The sequence below is a fragment of the Cardiocondyla obscurior genome, linkage group LG02, assembly GCF_019399895.1.
Source record: "Cardiocondyla obscurior isolate alpha-2009 linkage group LG02, Cobs3.1, whole genome shotgun sequence".
Lineage (NCBI taxonomy): Eukaryota > Metazoa > Arthropoda > Insecta > Hymenoptera > Formicidae > Cardiocondyla > Cardiocondyla obscurior.
Window position 1 is genome coordinate 865,861 of NC_091865.1, and position 18,002 is coordinate 883,862.

The 18,002-nt window shown below is 36.0% G+C and overlaps 4 protein-coding genes across 10 annotated transcripts in view; 3 read left to right on the forward strand and 1 right to left on the reverse strand.

The window, feature by feature from the left end:
* The window catches only part of Chi (LIM domain-binding protein 2 Chi), a 130,682-nt gene extending 127,634 nt beyond the window's left edge, over nucleotides 1-3,048 (forward strand). For 3 of the 5 annotated variants that reach the window (XM_070674465.1, XM_070674461.1, XM_070674463.1), the window contains 5 exons: nucleotides 251-454; nucleotides 1,181-1,313; nucleotides 2,128-2,252; nucleotides 2,339-2,581; nucleotides 2,920-3,048. In XM_070674465.1, the coding sequence (XP_070530566.1) occupies nucleotides 251-454; nucleotides 1,181-1,313; nucleotides 2,128-2,252; nucleotides 2,339-2,581; nucleotides 2,920-3,021 (807 nt within the window). In that variant the 3' untranslated portion in view covers nucleotides 3,022-3,048. The other 2 variants (XM_070674462.1, XM_070674464.1) reach the window with 2 other exon arrangements.
* A 98-nt stretch (nucleotides 3,049-3,146) lies between these two features.
* Nucleotides 3,147-10,030, forward strand: LOC139113383 (uncharacterized). Its single transcript, XM_070674516.1, has 2 exons — nucleotides 3,147-6,730; nucleotides 6,795-10,030. The coding sequence occupies exon 1, from the start codon at nucleotides 3,151-3,153 to the stop codon at nucleotides 3,583-3,585; it is 435 nt and encodes a 144-aa protein (XP_070530617.1). The 5' UTR covers nucleotides 3,147-3,150; the 3' UTR covers nucleotides 3,586-6,730; nucleotides 6,795-10,030.
* A 582-nt stretch (nucleotides 10,031-10,612) lies between these two features.
* On the forward strand, nucleotides 10,613-14,375 carry Tamo (PUB and ZnF_RBZ domain-containing protein tamozhennic). Of its 2 annotated transcripts, none has more exons than XM_070674483.1 (6): nucleotides 10,613-10,892; nucleotides 10,965-11,021; nucleotides 11,276-11,416; nucleotides 11,502-11,701; nucleotides 11,776-11,955; nucleotides 12,050-14,375. In XM_070674483.1, exons 3-6 carry the CDS (start codon nucleotides 11,284-11,286, stop codon nucleotides 13,415-13,417), a joined length of 1,881 nt encoding a protein of 626 aa, XP_070530584.1. In that variant the 5' UTR covers nucleotides 10,613-10,892; nucleotides 10,965-11,021; nucleotides 11,276-11,283; the 3' UTR covers nucleotides 13,418-14,375. The 2 variants fall into 2 exon arrangements, with proteins under 2 accessions (XP_070530584.1, XP_070530585.1); XM_070674484.1 differs by having other exon boundaries at nucleotides 10,613-10,887.
* Nucleotides 14,376-15,385: 1,010 nt separating this feature from the next.
* On the reverse strand, nucleotides 15,386-17,927 carry LOC139113366 (activating signal cointegrator 1). 2 transcript variants are annotated; one of them, XM_070674492.1, is made up of 10 exons: nucleotides 17,749-17,927; nucleotides 17,572-17,684; nucleotides 17,386-17,495; nucleotides 17,165-17,264; nucleotides 16,823-17,090; nucleotides 16,430-16,718; nucleotides 16,162-16,325; nucleotides 15,974-16,095; nucleotides 15,715-15,900; nucleotides 15,386-15,644 (listed from the first exon to the last, which is right to left on the reverse strand). In XM_070674492.1, the coding sequence occupies exons 1-10, from the start codon at nucleotides 17,925-17,927 to the stop codon at nucleotides 15,571-15,573; spliced, it is 1,605 nt and encodes a 534-aa protein (XP_070530593.1). In that variant the 3' UTR covers nucleotides 15,386-15,570. The 2 variants fall into 2 exon arrangements, with proteins under 2 accessions (XP_070530593.1, XP_070530592.1); XM_070674491.1 differs by having other exon boundaries at nucleotides 15,715-15,903.
* Between the last annotated feature and the right edge of the window lie 75 nt (nucleotides 17,928-18,002).

The following is an 18,002-nucleotide window of genomic DNA, read 5'->3' on the forward strand; positions in this document are numbered from 1 at the left end:
TGGAAATACGCGTACGTGTGTCTTACGAGTTAATTGAAAAATTCGATTCTTTTCTCGAGGATAAAAGATCGCAAAGATGTGAAGGATTAAAAGTTTAATTAGCTCTCCATAATTTCAGTAAAAAAAATATTTAAAAATGTTTCCTAGCAGGGAATTTAAATTCTGCGAATGCGTCGCATTGTAGCGACGTGTGAAATCAAGCGCTCTCGAAATAGCCGAGGCAGATATTGTCATCTAAAACTTATTTTAGGTGTTAACGGAGGGTAGGTTAATATTGGAGTTCACCTTCGACGATCTCATGAGGATAAAGTCGTGGCATATGTCGGTGAGAACGCATCGGGAGCTGGTACCGAGAAGTGTTGTCAGTATGCAGCAGGACCCGACGATGCTTGAGCAGATTAGCAAAAACATCACCAGGCAGGGCATGTCCAACTTCACTCTCAACTATCTTAGAGTACGTATTTTCCGCACTGTAAATGCTGTCTTAACTTTAAGTTAGCGCATCAAAAAAAAAAAAAAAAAAACCATTGAAGATTAAATTTTTTAAACTCGTATTTACAAAAAATGGATACAAGTCAAATTGTTTCTTTCCGCAGTAAACGTATTGTGTTAAACACGAAAAAGAAGTGCTTCGTTACACGGTGATTTATAACAGAAAGAAAAAAAAAATATATCAATCAAAAATGTAGTAGTTAGAAAAATGTTGTTGCAAGAAATATCTATACAAGATTAGGTTGAAACATAGCGTACACGCCTGTCTTCTCGAAAGTATCTCTGGTTATCCGGGTTACGAGCCACCTTTTTTCCACGCTCGGAAGCGCTTTCACCGAGAAAGGACGGCCGTACATTCCGCGTGTATCGTCTCAAGTCGATTGAAAAGTTCGTTGATTGTTATATCGGGTAAATCCTTATCATTGTTAAATTGGTTTGTAATATTTGGAAACGCGTAAGAATGTCTTAAATAATTTCTCTGCGGACAGAGAATTTTCGGCGATAAAAACTAAAAGCTTTGCTCGATTTTTAAACAAATATATCACTCCGTAATATTGTAAAAAATATTTAAACTTTACCACACATTTGTTCGTACATAAAAAAAAAAAGTTGGGTACGTCATATGTATTATTAAAAAGTTTAGAAACTTTTCGTCAGAAATAAATTACATGTGATGATTTTTTTGCAGTTATGCGTAATTTTGGAGCCGATGCAGGAATTAATGTCGAGGCATAAAGCGTACGCGTTATCACCCCGTGATTGTCTGAAGACGACCTTGTTCCAGAAATGGCAGAGGATAGTTGCCCCGCCGGGTAAGAGAGGTAGACGAACAGTTGCTTTACATGAGAAGCACCAGCCAGTGAAGCCGAACGATCGTCGATCCTTATAAAAAAAAACGTGAAATCGATTTTTGCTATTCGCGAAATTACGCACTTTTCGTCGATTTTCTTCATCTCTTTATCACCATTCTTGGTTCCATTGGTTTTTTCTTAATGAACGTTTAATTTAACGATATCAAAATCTTTCGACAATTATAGATGATTTTTTCTATTGACTTTTTCATCTTTTATTTTATTGATTGAAATTTTAAGCCAAAACGTTTGAGTTCTTTTTTAATAACGCATTATTATAACTTCATTATTTTTCTTTTATAAATTATAGTAATTAATATCTTGATTTTTTTTTAATATAGCGTGATACAGCTTCTGAGCTTTTAATATTCGCTTGTCGTTTATCTTTATCGCGCTTGTTGTATATCACATGCAAAACATGTTTTCTTTTTCTTTGCGATTTTATACAATTTTAATATATTCATCCAATATTCGTATTTGAGAAAACCATGGAACCAAGCGCATTTAACACCAAATAGTATGATGCCAAACGTGTTTCTCTGTAAACGTCGCTTGAGAGTGCAAAGTAGCTCATGGGAGAAAGATAGAAATAAACTTGACACATGCCTATGTGTTTGTTTGTCTATCAATGCATGCTTGTGCTTGTGCGTGTCAGAGACCTTTGATAATGAGAAAGGTCCACAGCTGGGTAGTGCTCTTAAGTTTATCAGTGTGTAGCTACACACGTGGCCAAATGTGGCCAGCGAATGCGCACAACGTCATGCTCACTTGCTTCCTTTTCCAGAGTCTCAACGGCCGGCCAGCAAAAGAAGAAAGCGAAAGGGTAGCACGTCCGGACCGGGCAACAATGCTCCTCCTGCGCCTAGTAAAAAACGCTCACCAGGTCCAAATTTTTCTCTAGCGTCACAGGTAGATCTCTCAATTAGTTCTCTTAATAAAGACGTACGATTGTTAAGAAATAGGCGTTAACTAGACGTTTCTTTACTTTGATCTAGGATGTGATGGTAGTTGGTGAACCTTCTTTGATGGGCGGCGAGTTCGGCGATGAGGATGAGCGATTAATTACAAGGTTGGAAAATACGCAATACGACGCCGCAAATAATCTAGATCCTCATAGTCACGACGCGTCCGGTGGACCACCACCACATCCTCATCAATTCCATTCGGAACCAACACCGGGCAATTCCTGGCCGCCAGACCGTGGTCCTGGTCCACCACAAGGAGGTCCTGGCAGTCAGGTAATCATTTTTTCACACCAAACGTTTCAAATTAAAAAAAAAAAAAAAAATTTGCTTGTTAAACGCACATAACTTTCTTGAATAAGTATAGAAACATAACAAATTTGATCTTGCTGAATCGGTTGAACTAATTCATTAAAATAATTGGTGTCAGATGTTGAAACTATTTCTTTTGAATTTAAAGATCGTGTCGTTTTGAAAAATCAGTACCAACGATGCTCAGCTTCACAGAAGATTAAGAGAAAAATGAAACAGGAGGTTTAAGAAGTTGAACTTCATCAAATATTATTTAGAATACTACTTAAAGTACTTTATAATATTGTATGTATGTGCTTTAGGGAGTCCAGGGTGGTCAAACGGGCGCTGCCACAGGTGTACAGGGAACGCAAGACGCCAGTCAACAGCAGCAAGACAAGAAGAGCCCCGCGGTGAGCCAGTGAGGCCAGGAGTCCCCGCGCCCCCCCACCAGGGGGCGACGGGGGCGCAGGCCCAAGAACGTGGCTCCCTAGCGGGGCGAGAATCCCAGCCTCCCCAATGCCGCCGCCTATTTGGCCTCCGCGGCCGGCTCTATGACTGGCAGGTTGTCGTCGCATGTTGGTATGCTTTCACCGCTGGCCTGCCAGCCCGGCTTGCCAGCAGTAGCATCAGGCCATCATCATCCGGAGCAGCATCCGCAGTTGGGTCACGTAGCCGCCGCCGCCGCCGCCGCCGCCGCTGCCGCCGCCTCGATGGGCATGGAGTCCTCGGAACTGATGGCGGTAGCTCATTACCAGGCACAACAGCTGCAACGACAGTTGTTGGCCGAGCAGTCAGGTCCGGGCACAACTATGCTGCCGCCTACGTCTGCTCAGCCTACTGGTGGAGGCTTGATGCAGCCGCAGGGGCTCCAAGGGCAGCAGCAGGGCCAACTACAGCCGGGCCAAGACCCGCTGCAAAGCTTGGTGCAGCAACTGCTCTGTTTACAACAGATAGAATATTTTCTCGCGCAGCGTGGTCACAAATAAATACGCTTGGCGAAACGTAATAGGAGTCATTTCGCGCGGAAGAACGAAAGAATCAGACCAGAAAGGCAACGTTCGGAACTCGACGTGAGCAAGAAACGTTCTTATGCAAAAAGATGATCTGATTCACCGATAGATGAATTTCGCGCCAAATCGCTGACTGACCCGCTGACGTTGATGTTGCAGCGCTATCGAGGATGAGAACGTGGACGAACAATACGCGGCGATATCTGTTCGAGTTTGTACGATGTTTTTTTAATTCTCGAACGGAGGGGAGGTAGCGCGGTGTCACCGAATCTACCACGATGAAACGGAAAGATCACGGAAAAAAATTGGGGCGGCAGATAGGAAAGAGCAAGAGCGGCAGTTGCACCCGTTTATTCGTGGATCGCTGTGTCTTTTCGGGACATCGTGCAAACGGACGACGATCTCTGAGAAATCATGTGGAGATCAAGTGTTTTAGCGTGTGATAAAAAAAAAAAAAAACTTTATGTCAAATATTATGTTAAATATGAAAGATGGAATGATGTGATTGGGGGGAGGGAGGGGGGGGGTGAAAAATCGCTCGTGAATGAAAAAAAACGAAGAAGCGAAAAAGAAGAATGTTAAAGCCACGCACGTCAGAGACGATTATCCGCTCTGATGCAATCTGTGAATGAATCTCTATCCGTCAACAGTATTGATATAATTAATAGAATAAATGAATATATATAAATATAAATATATATATATATAAAATATTGTAAGAACTATATATATATATATATATATATCGTAAGTACGTATTTGTGCAAACGTCAGTGTGCAAGTTAGGCAGAATGCGTGGTGCGATAGTCTGGAATATGTGGAAGAGAGAAAGAGAAAATAAATGCGACGGTACGAATGAGTAAACTGAAACAAAGAGCGAAGAAGAAAAAAGCGGTAGAGTCACCTTCGACTCGAAGATTTTTAAGCGCGGGGACCGAACGCCAATGCATAGCCTCGTTGATTATCACGAGGATTTGTTGTAGAATTTTATCTCCTTTATACTACTATATATAATAATTATTTGACGAACCACGGAAAGCGTAAGAATATTTTGCACACTAAATATGTAAGAGAGACTTTGTTCCAAAGGTTCAACATGGTTGACATATAACATAAGTGTAAAGATTTCTCAAAACCGAGACCAGATACGGAATCAATTTCCACGATGCAGGAAAAAAAAAAAGAAAAAAAAAATTGTAAAAGCGTTTTAAACATTCGTTGTGAACAAATCTCGTGTCTTATGTTTAGAATACATTGCGGTACGACGAGTAGCACAGCACGTACCCACGTCTTACGAATCATGTCGAATGTTTAATTTTATATATTCAAGTGAATGCTTTACGTTCACTAATCTGATTGTGTTTCGATTTTTAACGAAAAATCTTTTTAACGGTCACATCAGGACTTTATCATTTTATTGGATACATGAGTAATGCGCATGGTGTTTCGATATTTTATATAATGTATGTCAGATGAAGGCACATGAATGCACACAGCCCGTACAATATGTACACGTAAATCCGAACCAAGTTCCTTGCGTGTTACGTTTAAACATCATGTATATGTTCCTCATTTTGTTTATATACGTCGCATATGTTCCTATTTTTATATTGTTCTTTGTGATTCGTTATGTTCCCTTCTTTTAGCATTCAGATGATTTTTATAAGATTTTTAACGACGAATTTTTTATTAAAATCATCGATATATTACTTATCGATTAATGTGCCCTTCGGGTCTTCAAATCATTGCCTTTATACGATGTTATAACAAATTATTCGTTCCGATTTTATATCAAAAGCAAATCTAATAGTTTAAAAACGGTATACGAATTATGTATTCTGATATGTATTTCCGATATATTTTAAAATGAGCATTTACTTTGATGAGATTCGAAGTTACACATGCGTCGAAATGTAAGAAAGGGGAACATCGTTTTAGTTGTAATTATTAATACATCACACAAACTGCGATTTATCAGTGTTTTCCCGCGTGAGTTTTCATGTTTGAGCACGACGTAGGTACGAGCTCTGCTTCGATTTCGAAATATAGGTTCTTTGCATGGAATGCACACAAATTACAAATACATAACACGGACACTAATAATTAGCACACGATAAAGCGTTACGCTCTCGCAAATATTTCGTGATGACAGAGATGCCAAGTGCACTCACAGATTAAGTTATTTTCACATCATTGTTATTAATCATTTAAACGATATGCATATATGCACAAAAAAAAATATGCACCGTCGCAGCTAAAGAAAATTATTTTACTTTGTAGTCTTTTTAAAAGCCTAAGCAGAATTATAGTTTATCCCATTATTATTTATTCTACTTTTATAATCCACCAAAAAAAAAAAAAAACGCGGAACAAATATTTTGCAATTTGATATGAGATCTTTAAATCGAACTACCTTTGGAAATTTATGAGCAGACGGATTTGAATTCATGCAACGTTTGTCAAATTTTATCGAAGGGACAGTAACAGAAGAAAGGCGGCATTATCATATGAACACCGGCGTTTCATCATATCTGTGAACTCTGCGTCTTCCAAAGACGAGAGCATCTTCCGCATCTTCGTCGTGTCGATATCGCGCGGGAATACATTTAAAAAATATGTACAAAGATCATTGTCTCACATAGTACATATACAGATACACGAACATCCACATACGTGACTCAAGAGTATCATTTGTGTAATCTTTCTCTCTCTCTCTTTCTCTCTCCCTATTTTCGAAAGAGATACGGCCATTGCTTTCTCATTATTTTCACAATTTTTCATGTCAAGACATTACCGCGCATTAATTTTGTAACTTTTTCCTGTTATTTTTTTTTATTATATTGCAACAAGTAGGCTACACACATACGTATAGCTTACATGTAAAATATACCGAAAAACGAGTCGCTTAGCATTGTAAATCTTAAAAAAAAAAAAAAGCGAACATGCGCGTGTGTTAATACGCACGCGTTTATGCATTTACACATTCACATACACATATATTCCGAAATCACACGTAAATCATGAATTAGTTAGATAAGCCACGCGCGAAGCCAGTACAGTCCCACGGCGTGAGAGTGTGCGAAAGTAGGAGGAAGATGTACTTTGTAAAATACACTTGAATGTAGAGAGAAAGAGAGAGAGAAAGAGAGAATGAGAGAAAGCCAAGCAAAGTCGCGGAGAAAAAGGGAGAGAGAAAGAGGAGAGAGTGCACGTGTGTCAAAGAGCGCATGTGTATGCGTGTCGATGCACATACGCGCGCATTATGCGTGCATGTGCAGGAGAGCGTGTGAGAGAATGCGAGTGATTTCGACACGAGCATGCAGTGGGTTTTAGCATAAATGATCTATTGACAAATGTTGTATATTATTACGAATTATAATGACACTATTATAATTAATTAATTAATTAATTAATTAATTATTATACCCTAATAATGTGAATTGAATTTAAACGACAAAAAATACACGAAATGATAAGTAATAGGCGAACAAATTTTTAATTGTTAGCGAAGCACACATGAAGCCGGAATTATAATGCCCCACGGGCCTAGGGCCGAAACTCGAAAGTAGCAGGCCGATCCGCGCGATAGAGCCGAAATGTACCGGAGCTTAAGCGAAACGTAACGTCGCGGCGAAAATCGCGCGGAGAAGCGGCGAACGTATGGAACTTAAAATCCTTGCCGGGAGAAAGTGCATCGCCCAGCCTCGAGCGGCACGGCTCCCCCTCCGTATAAGGGAAGGACATATTTTTGACGATTCCTCGTTCCAATTTGTAACGCGTCCACGAAGTACGATTTAACGGCGCTCTCGCCGCAAAACGAAAATCTTTCAACATTCCGCAGTGTCCGAACTAGTCACATTTACAGGGAAGCAATTGTAACATGAACATTTACGGCCGATTTTATCGACGATAATTAACTATAACCGGTGTCTCTATCAATTTCTCACCCCTTGCTGCAATTCAAACTTCGTAAAAAAACGATTTATACTGCTCTGCTTGAATATTCGGCGATGTACTTTGAAACATTTCTGCTTTAAAACAGAAACAAAGTACTCGCAACATATTTATAATTTTAATTTCTAATATCTGTTATTTAATATAATAAAAAATTGCGAATATTTTTTCTTTTCGACAAATAAAAAAAAAACAAGTTAAATTAAAGCCATGTACTTAAAGTAAACTTTATAGATAAATTTGAAAAGTGGATTAGCATTTATTGTGTCTTGAATCTTTTATTTTGTCTAATAAGTGATAGATTCCACTTCGCGTTTTCACGGATTGTTGCATGCGGCAGGGAAATTGAATATATTCGCGCAGGATTCTCGCGGTAAGCTGCATCATTAAACATACTAAAACGATAACGTTCAATTAAACCTTTCGCGATCGCGAATAGTGCGCGCGATTCACGAAGCCACTGGCTGATAAACAGCAAGCGCTTGATTAGCTTAATTTCTATTCATCAACAAGATTTAGGATGATGACACTGGCCGGTATAATCGCGATCTCGTTGTAATTCGTGATTAATATTTGATGGACTGTTAATAAACGAACTGTTCATTTAACGTTTGTGCCGCGAGTATCATATTCATGTAATTGACTCATTCTCACTCTATTTGTATCGCTTGATCAGCGATACACGATTTACGGTGGAATAGCTACTAGTTTATCAGGAACTGAAATATTTTGTAAAAAAGAACGGTTTTATCAGGTCAAAGAATTAAAAAAAAAATAATATAATACAGAAAAAAAAAAATAATACGAATATAACGACAGAGAAGATGATACGCGCTTCACTCGTTATACAAAGTTCTGGGTCTCGTTTTTGTAAATCGGCCGCATATGTGCAGATGGAAAGATCTTATTCCAATCGATACTGATCGTGGTTTATATTGCTCCGAACGGAGGAGGTTTTACTCATCATCCTTTTGCGATTTCTACGCACAATTGAACAACTCTTTACGAATTAAATTGCATATCACACTCACCGTGTCTCGGGAGAAGCAGATTAGCGTTACAGATGTGCGTCGTGCCGCGTATTTCAGCGTCATACCGTGTTGTCCACCCCGACACCGTTTACCTAATAACCCAAATAATTTTTCAAATAATTTGTTAGCGATGATTAGCCATGTGTATAATGGTAAAGATAGAAAGAACAAAGAAAGAAAAATAAAAGTAAAACGTGCCACTCGTCGCTGAGTACAATGTACACTCGCGAAGGCAACTTACCGTTGTTGTTCCAAGTTCAGAGGACCTTCTCGTTCGCGTGATCACATCCTGGGATCCCTCGAAGTTTCGCCTCGTCCTTGCAGATCCCAGTACGCGTTCAGCTGCAAGCACAATTCGAATCGTTAGAAAAAAAAAAGAAAACGCGATCTTGTCTCAAAACAGGACAGGCGTCTTTGGACGACTTATATTTTTTATCAAATAATTATCGTTTCATTTACATTAACATTTTACATTTTACGTTGAAATTACAATCGAAGAAAGAATCGTCGCAGCCACTTAATCGAGAATGTTAATACGGTCGATGCTAACTATCATTGAAATAAAAAAAGATAAAAAAAGGGAAAAAGAAAAAAAAAGGAAAAATGTAATTATTAGTTTAGATAGGAAATTTTTTCATTTGCATTAGCTGGAGCCAAGTCGGAATTAATTAATCACGGCGGTTGGTGCAATCTCGGGACGGGCAAGGTCTAAGAGACGCCTCGGCCTTTCGAATATTTCCTCAGACGTCTCTTAGACCCGCGTTTTGTTGTTTCCCCCGACGTCTACGAGCAACGTGAACGGGCGAGAGACGAGGGGCTGTTCCGTGCAAACATGATATTGCTCGCGGCGGGACGCGTTTGCTAGGTCGGCCGCAATCCCGCCGTAAATTCCCTCTGTAAATACCGTCCTCTGAATTTGGCGCGGAGGCTCCCGGTGCCTCTCCGTGGTCTCGGTGCGAGAAACGTAGTCCTGAGATTGGGCGGGTCGATCGGTTCGTCAACGCCGGGCCAGTCTTGAGCGATGATTGCGCACCGACATTGCGTGTAAAATATTAGCGAATTAGGGACGATTTAATTGCGATCAAGGATATCACACCTACCTACCCTGTACTCTAGTGGACATGGGCCAAAAGCTCGGTATATTATATTAATATACGTTCAAGGTTGGCCCATCGCCATGACCAATATGAAGTAGTAAAGGAGAAGAAAGCAGCGGAATACGGGGGAGAAAAAAATGGGGGGGGAAGGAAGGGGGAAAAAAGGTGGAAGATAGGAGCAAAGAGCGAATTTGTCATCCAATCACATTTTTACGCACTCCAAATTTTTATCCTCGTCATTTGTATCATAGCAGCCGTGTGTTTAAAGACGACTCCACATTATGTGTATGTAATCAAAATTGTAACTGATAAAACGTTAATAAAAAAACGATATCCGAAGTTTGGCGAACGCCACTTTTTACTTTCGCCTGCGTATTTTCCTTCGATCCTTTCCAGTGATTTATTCTTTCATTGCCGCTTAATTTATTCAACAATTCGCGCAGATCTCTATACGATGTTAATACGTGCGCGTAAATTAACGTCGTTAAATCGCATTTAATTATATTTCGGGCGTAAGCGTCATCAATCCGTTCGCCTCTTTTCTTTCCTCTTTGGGGTTAATTAATTACGGTCAGTAAATGAAAGTTATGGAGACTGCTGGGTCGCGAATTATAAGCTCGTCGAATACTAAATGGTGTTATACTTACAATTTTATATTCGTCAGGCTGCAATGTAAGCTCGTGGAGACGACGTTACCGAATTTCTGCAGAACGATTCCGTGAGGCCTCCTTTTCGGGACTGCGGCCGGCGCGAAATTAAATTCTAATAGCAAATCGAAATCCGCGAGCTGATTGGACAGCCTGCCGTGCCGGTGGCGACACTTTGATTTCGCCGGCACACACTCGCAACCGTTCCTGCGCCATCCTTGATCGACAGCGGGAATCTCGAATCGCGTATTACCTAATGGTAATAAAAAATAGTAAAACGGTGGTCTTACCGTTGGATATTTTGCGGTCAAATCTCGCGTGATTTCCACTTAGCGGTGCCACATCCACAGGCGGATGGAATAATGGTTTCAAAGAGCCATCTCGTGTCCCTGCGTATTCGGTAATGCGAACATAACCAAAACGAATTTTTACGTAAAATATTTGTTTATAGAGAGATGTAAGGCCACTCATACACACACACATACGCACATTTAACTGCATCAAATTAATCCGATGGCTTCTGTTTTGAGATGGGAAATCAAGTTCCGAGTCGAGTAATCGTAAAATTTTTGGCCGATTTACAAAAGCCCCGTGATTCCATTACTAAATATAGGATTTATTTTTAGGTTGGAGCTAGTCATAGTTTGAAACGAGAATCTGCTCCAAAATCAGATTTCTACGAGGTATGTAATCCGTAGTATCTAATGTAAACGTCCGCTATTTTTGGGTGACGCATTCTCATTCCTTAAATCTTAATGGAATAGTGTTACAAATATTTTTAACTAATGTATATGAGCAACTGTCAATTTTCTTAAACATTACAACTTTGTGCAGTGATAGTGTTTTTTAAGCCATATGTAAAAAGGAAGAATTTAATTACGTGTAGTTTTAAACTGTTATACATTTTTTTTTTACTATTGCATTACTACAATTGTAGGAATAAAAATGGCAAATGATGTAATGATGAGAGGTAAAGTCAGATTACAAGAGATCAGTATGAAATTAGAACAAAGTCACTTGGTATATTTGCAAACGGATGATAGTCCTTTAAAGCTGCAACAAAGACATAAATTGGAAGGTATAGCAAACAATTACTTTTAAAAAATGTATAATATCACAAAGTTTCATATGTAACAGTATTTTAAATCTTATTTAAATTTTAGGATTTATAAAGGAATACCTTTGTCTAGTTCCCAATGAGAATAAATATGTATTTCAAGAAACTGCAGACATTTTGCGCAGATCAGCAGCAACTGTAACAGATTTTAGTGGATATAGAGCAGCAACAGCTTGGAGTGCAATTTCCTTATATGCAGCTAACCTATTGGCTCAGCCTTGGAGAAAAGAATATAGGACAGTCAGGGTAATTGTTTAAAAAATATCTTAGTTTATAATTGTATAGATATAACATATCTAAATTTTTTGATTTTTTTTTAGACATACAGTGGTTACTATAAACATGAAGTGGAGGCAAATTTAATAGGTGCTGAATTAATGTTTGAGCAGATGGGCTATAAACATACTGGTTTGGGTGTATTAACTTTGGAAGGGCCAATTGATCCCGATAAGGTTTCGAATGTCAGTAGAGATGCTATTGTAGCCTTTGTAGAATGTCAGGTAATTAAAAACATATAGCTGTTGAAAATAATAAATTAATTTTTTAACGCGATCTAATATACAGACATAACATAAAGTTACTTTTAAAATACAGATCTTAAAGCAAATATGGGAAGACGTTTCACAAAAATACTCCATCTCTTGGCTGGAAGTGCTAGAATTTCGCGAAAATCACGTTGGTACACCAGAACAGGCAATTAGAGCGCTGAATTATCGTTTACTCGAAAAGGTGCATCAAAATCGCGCAAAAACCGATAGCTATAAGGATTTTTATCCTCATCAAACTGGTATAGATGTTGTTCCTTTACATCCACCTTATCATCACATTGTGCATGCCAATTATAACACAACAATGCCGTCAACTTGTCAAGCAGATTATCGGCATATCGAAGATATGACGAACATGGCGATACCAGCTAATTATCGATATTATCAACCGATCAATCAAGGTTTTATCAATTGTTGCACTAGTTATGGTTGTTTGGCGTCTCATGGAAACAAATTCTACGGTAGTACTGTACAGCCGAATCCGTATTGTGCCACATTACCGGCTTATGCAGCCCGAGTGCCGACCGGCAGACTGATAGAACTTGATGTACCGGCATCCGTGGCGAATTATGACAAAACACACGCTCTCCGCAAACCTTTGTCTCATCGAATCTCGGATTTAGACGAGGTAGATTTTTACAAGCGGCAGTCGAACGACGGGGATCATTACGAACATGGTAAAACCGATAGAAAAACTGCTAGCAGATCAAATTCTAGCGTTGGAAGAGAAGGATACGATACATGGGATTTTGTGTATAGAAATCTCGAAAGCTTAGGTTACTACAAAGATCTTGATGATCGAGACGACGTTTTGCAGCATAAAAAAGAATTGGATTCTATTCGCGCCAAGCACAAGACACTTAGGCAAACAGAGAACGAAGATAAGATTAACGCACACAGATTGGAAAAGAAAAGAAGCGTTGGCAAGATCGAAACATACGAGATTGATACATCCGAAATAAATGGCAAAAATCATCAAGATATTCTGCCTTTTAAAAAGAAATCCTCATCCTTCGATTTATCGGATTCGAATAGATATAATTCCGATGCATATAACAGAGATAAAAAGCACAACAGTCAGACTTTACCGATTCCACGCACACATAAATCCTCAGATCAGATAGCAAAAATTGAGGATTCCTTCAAAAATCTCGATGTCACGCAAATGAATAAGCAGAAAAAGGAAGAAGTGGAAGATAAAAAAAGGTGGAGTTGCGCTACGTGCACATATTTGAATATGCCTGGCCGAGATATCTGTGAAATGTGCGCTAAATCGAGATGCAAAGGAAACGAGGATAAGCCGCTCGCTAGCGGCGGCAAAGAGTGCCCAAAATGCACGCTGGTAAATGAAAAAAACGTTTCTAACTGTGATGCCTGTCATGCCAGTCTGAAAGATTCTCCGACCTACATATAGATAGACTGAAACGACTGAAACTTTTCGTGAAAGAAAAGATTCTCGCACATTTGCTACAATTTGCGATTTACGCGAAACTGTCATATTGCATGTAAGATATAAAATTATCGATCGAAGTAGAAGATCGGTGAGTAGCACGTGTAACATGTGTCCCATTCAATGACCTAAAATGAAACATGAATACAGAAAAAGAGGCGTAACATGGTAATAATATACATGAATCTTGATCTAGAGAAGGTACAAAGATATTTATTTAAAATTATCATGCAGAATAAGAAAAAAAAAGAAAAATCTTGTAATATATAATTTTCTTTTTATCGTATTATTTAATAATATTAGTATTATTATATTATGGCCTATAAAAAATAAGTATTAAGTATCAGAGTCATATGCACTTATAATTATTAGCGTTATAACATTCAACAATTTACTACTAAAGTATTAAATTTAATAATTTAATCGAATATTAGGCCAAAACATATAAAACTACGTTATCAAGATTTTTTTTTTTTTAATATGCAAGACGTTGAATGTTACTTGTTTAAAAATTTATACGTTTGTCTTTATATACTTCCTAGATAATTGTGCAATTTATTTTTTAACTTAAATTATTGTATAACACTTAAAAAATTTTTTTTGCAAAGAAATTGATTTAATTTAATTTCTAAAAGAGAATATTGCTATAAATTAAAAAAGTTAAGTATTGTTATCACGATAAATAAATTTTATATAGTGCCGCTGTGCACAATTGACGTAAAATTATTTTAAAAATGATTAATATAAAAAGAGAAAAATTCTTCGGTTTGCAAATGATAGTCTATATAATGTTACAAACTGAAGAATTGTTTTTTAACAAGTTCCGAAAAAAAAAATTAAACATTTTCTGTAAAAATACAAGAATGTTAAAGCTTTAAAGAAAATGTACTATACATATAAAAAATTACTGTGCTATTGGTTATGGATTATTGTTATAACTATTGTAATAATATGCATTGTGCTATATAACCAGAAAACATCATATAAACAAGGATTTAATTAAATCCATTTTACATAGTTTAAAATTTTATCAAAATACAAGTATATATATTAACATATATTAGAATTAAAATATTATAGTTATTCTATTTATTTAAGATTAGTAATCACAAATATTTATTTATTCGTACATTCCTTGCTCATCAAATCATTAAAACTCGAAATGCGATCTGCTTATTAAATATTGTTTGTTAATATATCTTCGCAACATTTGTTTTATCTTATTTAACATTACGTTGTTAAATGTATATAATTTTTATGTATGTAAGATATATGCAGGATATTGTGTTCTTATACGTTTGTCGGTATTGCACAAAATAATACGAAACCATATTAACTTAGTGTGAAATATTTAAAAAAATAATGAAAAATTTTGCTCAAGAAAAAAAAAAAAAAAAAAAAAAAAGATAATACTGTTTGAGCTGAAGTACTTTAATTTATAATTAAATATCCAGCTTTTTTATTAATAGTATAGTATTACGAAGATTTTTTTATTAATTATATTGGTTTAACTTACTTTAAGAAGTCAAAATAATAGAAAAGATAATATACTGAAACTTATATAGCCAAGACAATGAGATATTAATAAGATAACTGACATTAAAAAATTGAATATTTAATACAGTAATAGTCTTATTTTTTTTTCTTTTTTTATAATAAGACACTGTGTTTGTATTTCAAATATATGCTCTATCTTGTGCGCGATTAGGCACAAATAATTTTTAAAACCGTTTATAAAAGGCTGATATATCGCAACCATAGTAGAATTGATATTTTTTCATCAACAAAATAAAATATGAAAGTATGATAAGTAAAGTAAGCAATGAAAAACATGCACGAAATAATTATATCTTAACATCTTATAGAATTTATGTAAATTAAATAACAATCTGTTATAACGCAAGTAACAAATTTAATGTAATATGCATAGTATATTTCTGTAAATTTTTTATTAGCTACATTATCAAGAAAAAAAAACCCACTTTTGTATAAAAATCAGATAATTATTTTTAATAGAATGCATGTATATTTAAATTATTAACACCAATAAACGTATATATCTGTGGAAAAATTTATCTTTTTTAATTTGATTAAAAAAAAATGATATAACGAAACTATTAATTAACAGATGTTTTCATAACTTTTTCCAACCATTTAGAAGCAGCTTGATGAATTTTTTTATCCATTTTATCTATAACATAAAGAATTTAGTTCAACCTATGCATATCGATAAAAATTAGTTAACATTTTTTACTACTTACAAATTTTATGTTTTCCTTTTATAGGAAATTGTATTGGTAACGCATAAGGATTCTCGCATATAAAGACATACGAACTATCAATTTCTCCTTCTGGATATAATTCTCTATATTCTTGTTGGGGTAAAACATCAGTCACTGTTACACAACCTAATAAACAACTCGTAGGATAAACTTCAGGCAACTCAACTGCTAGAATTATTCAAGATAAATTAATTAATTAAAGATAAAAGAATATCTCAAAATTAAATTATTTACTAACCATTTTTTAACGTGCGATAAATATGTTTTATATTAGATATTTCTTCAGGGGAAGGTATTTTAGCGGCCGAGGCTATCCATAATCTTCCTCTATGTGAGGAATACCAATTTCTACCTTCGTGACTAAAAATATAAAATGTTATTTTAATGATATGAATTATTTTTAAGTAGACTACTTATATAACTCACGTTTTTATTCCTGCCACCAATAAGGATGCATAAGGTTGATGCATACTCAAACACAGACCTTGATCACACATTTCTAAATATTCTTTATCTTGCACTCTGCCTTCTTTATTCCATGTAGAATTTAAAACTCTTTTGCTTGTTTCGAATGTTTCCATCTCGACAAACTTTATTTAATAAAAAAATAAAACATTATCCACAACGAAAAATAAAAAAAAAAAAGAAACTTATTTATATAACGAGATATGTATACGATTATTTGTAATCTTACTGTTGGACGGTCAAATTCTATTGTTGGACAAATATTTGGATCTTCAAAATTATCATACGACATTGTTTCATCAAAATCTTCCGGTTGTAAGTTAATTGGTTCTTCATCTTGAACTGCTACTCTTCCCATAAAATCTAAAGTGACTCTTTTGTCTAAACGTGATGCATGCTTACGTGCTTGTGCTTCCTTGTCTTGTTTTCGTAATGTAGCGCGCTCTTCATGGGTAAGCCAAGTGCTATTTAACTGATAATAATCTGATTCATCGTCTATCACTTTAGTACGACGAGCACTATAAATTAATTTCATGATAAATAATAAAACATAAAATATCGTATATATATATACATATAAAATAACATATAAAAAATATTAATAAATATAACAAACACGCACCAATTACGATCAAAATCGAGAAGTTTGTCTCTCTGTTTAAGAGAGTCTTCAAGATTTTTATTTGGTTTTTGATCCATTAATTTATTATATAAATTATTAGCCTGTTTAGTATTGGATTGAAGTAATGCTTGCTCATCTAAAGAGCAAACAAGTTCTCCACAATAAAAGCATGGTCCTGAGCCTTCCTGTACACAGACTATTCTTCCACAATTAAGACAATTATTAATCAATGCATGTTTGCTTGCCTCACAGTCACATTTATGTCTTCCTATATACAAAAAAAAAATCTTTCTTAAAGCATTGTAAAATAAATTATATATATTTATTTAAAATTATGAATACCTTTTAGAAGAATGTTTCCATGAGATATCAAGTTAACAAATTTAGTTTTCTTTTTCTCCACCTTCTCATTCTTTATTTCAGGCTTTACAGCCTCTTGTACCTGCACAAAATGTTACATAAAATGTGCAATAATTTTTATATAATTCTTTAAAAAAATTTATTTGTCATATAATTCTCTAACAAACTATAGAATGTATGTATAAATGTATGAATATAAATACCTGAATGTTTTTCTTCCCTTTTGCTTTGCCCTTTTTCTTATCATTTTGTTTTTTAGACATACTGTCCTCATCCTCATTTGTTTTCTTATATCTCATTTGATTATAAAAAGCTGGAACAATAGCAATAAAATAATTTAATAATTAATAATCCCACAAAGCATTAAAATATCTTTTCTGATTACTCACCGCGTTTCTTTTTAAATTCCGTTATAAATTGTTTGTGACTTGGATTTTCGTTGCTTAATAAAGACGAAAAGTATTCATCTAGATCTCTTTCGTTTTCTATTTGTACGATAAATCTGAAAAATACGTAACATTGTGCAAGTTAAAATACGGAGAGAAATCATTACTTGTCGCGCTTACTGAGCAAAATCGTCCCCGGCTGGAAAGCCCAGCAAGTCGGACAGCTTTTCTTTCACCCATTGCTCCATAATTCTTGACGATTCTTGAGTGACGGCAATCGAATATCTGAAATATCTAAATAAATTTTGACACGCGACAACAAACGACTGCACACACAGTGCACACGATACGAGGTGCATTTAGTAGAGTGCAGGTGCTACCACCGTGTACTCCGTGCTCTCGTCACAGATCACAGTGCAGATCTGCACGTGGAG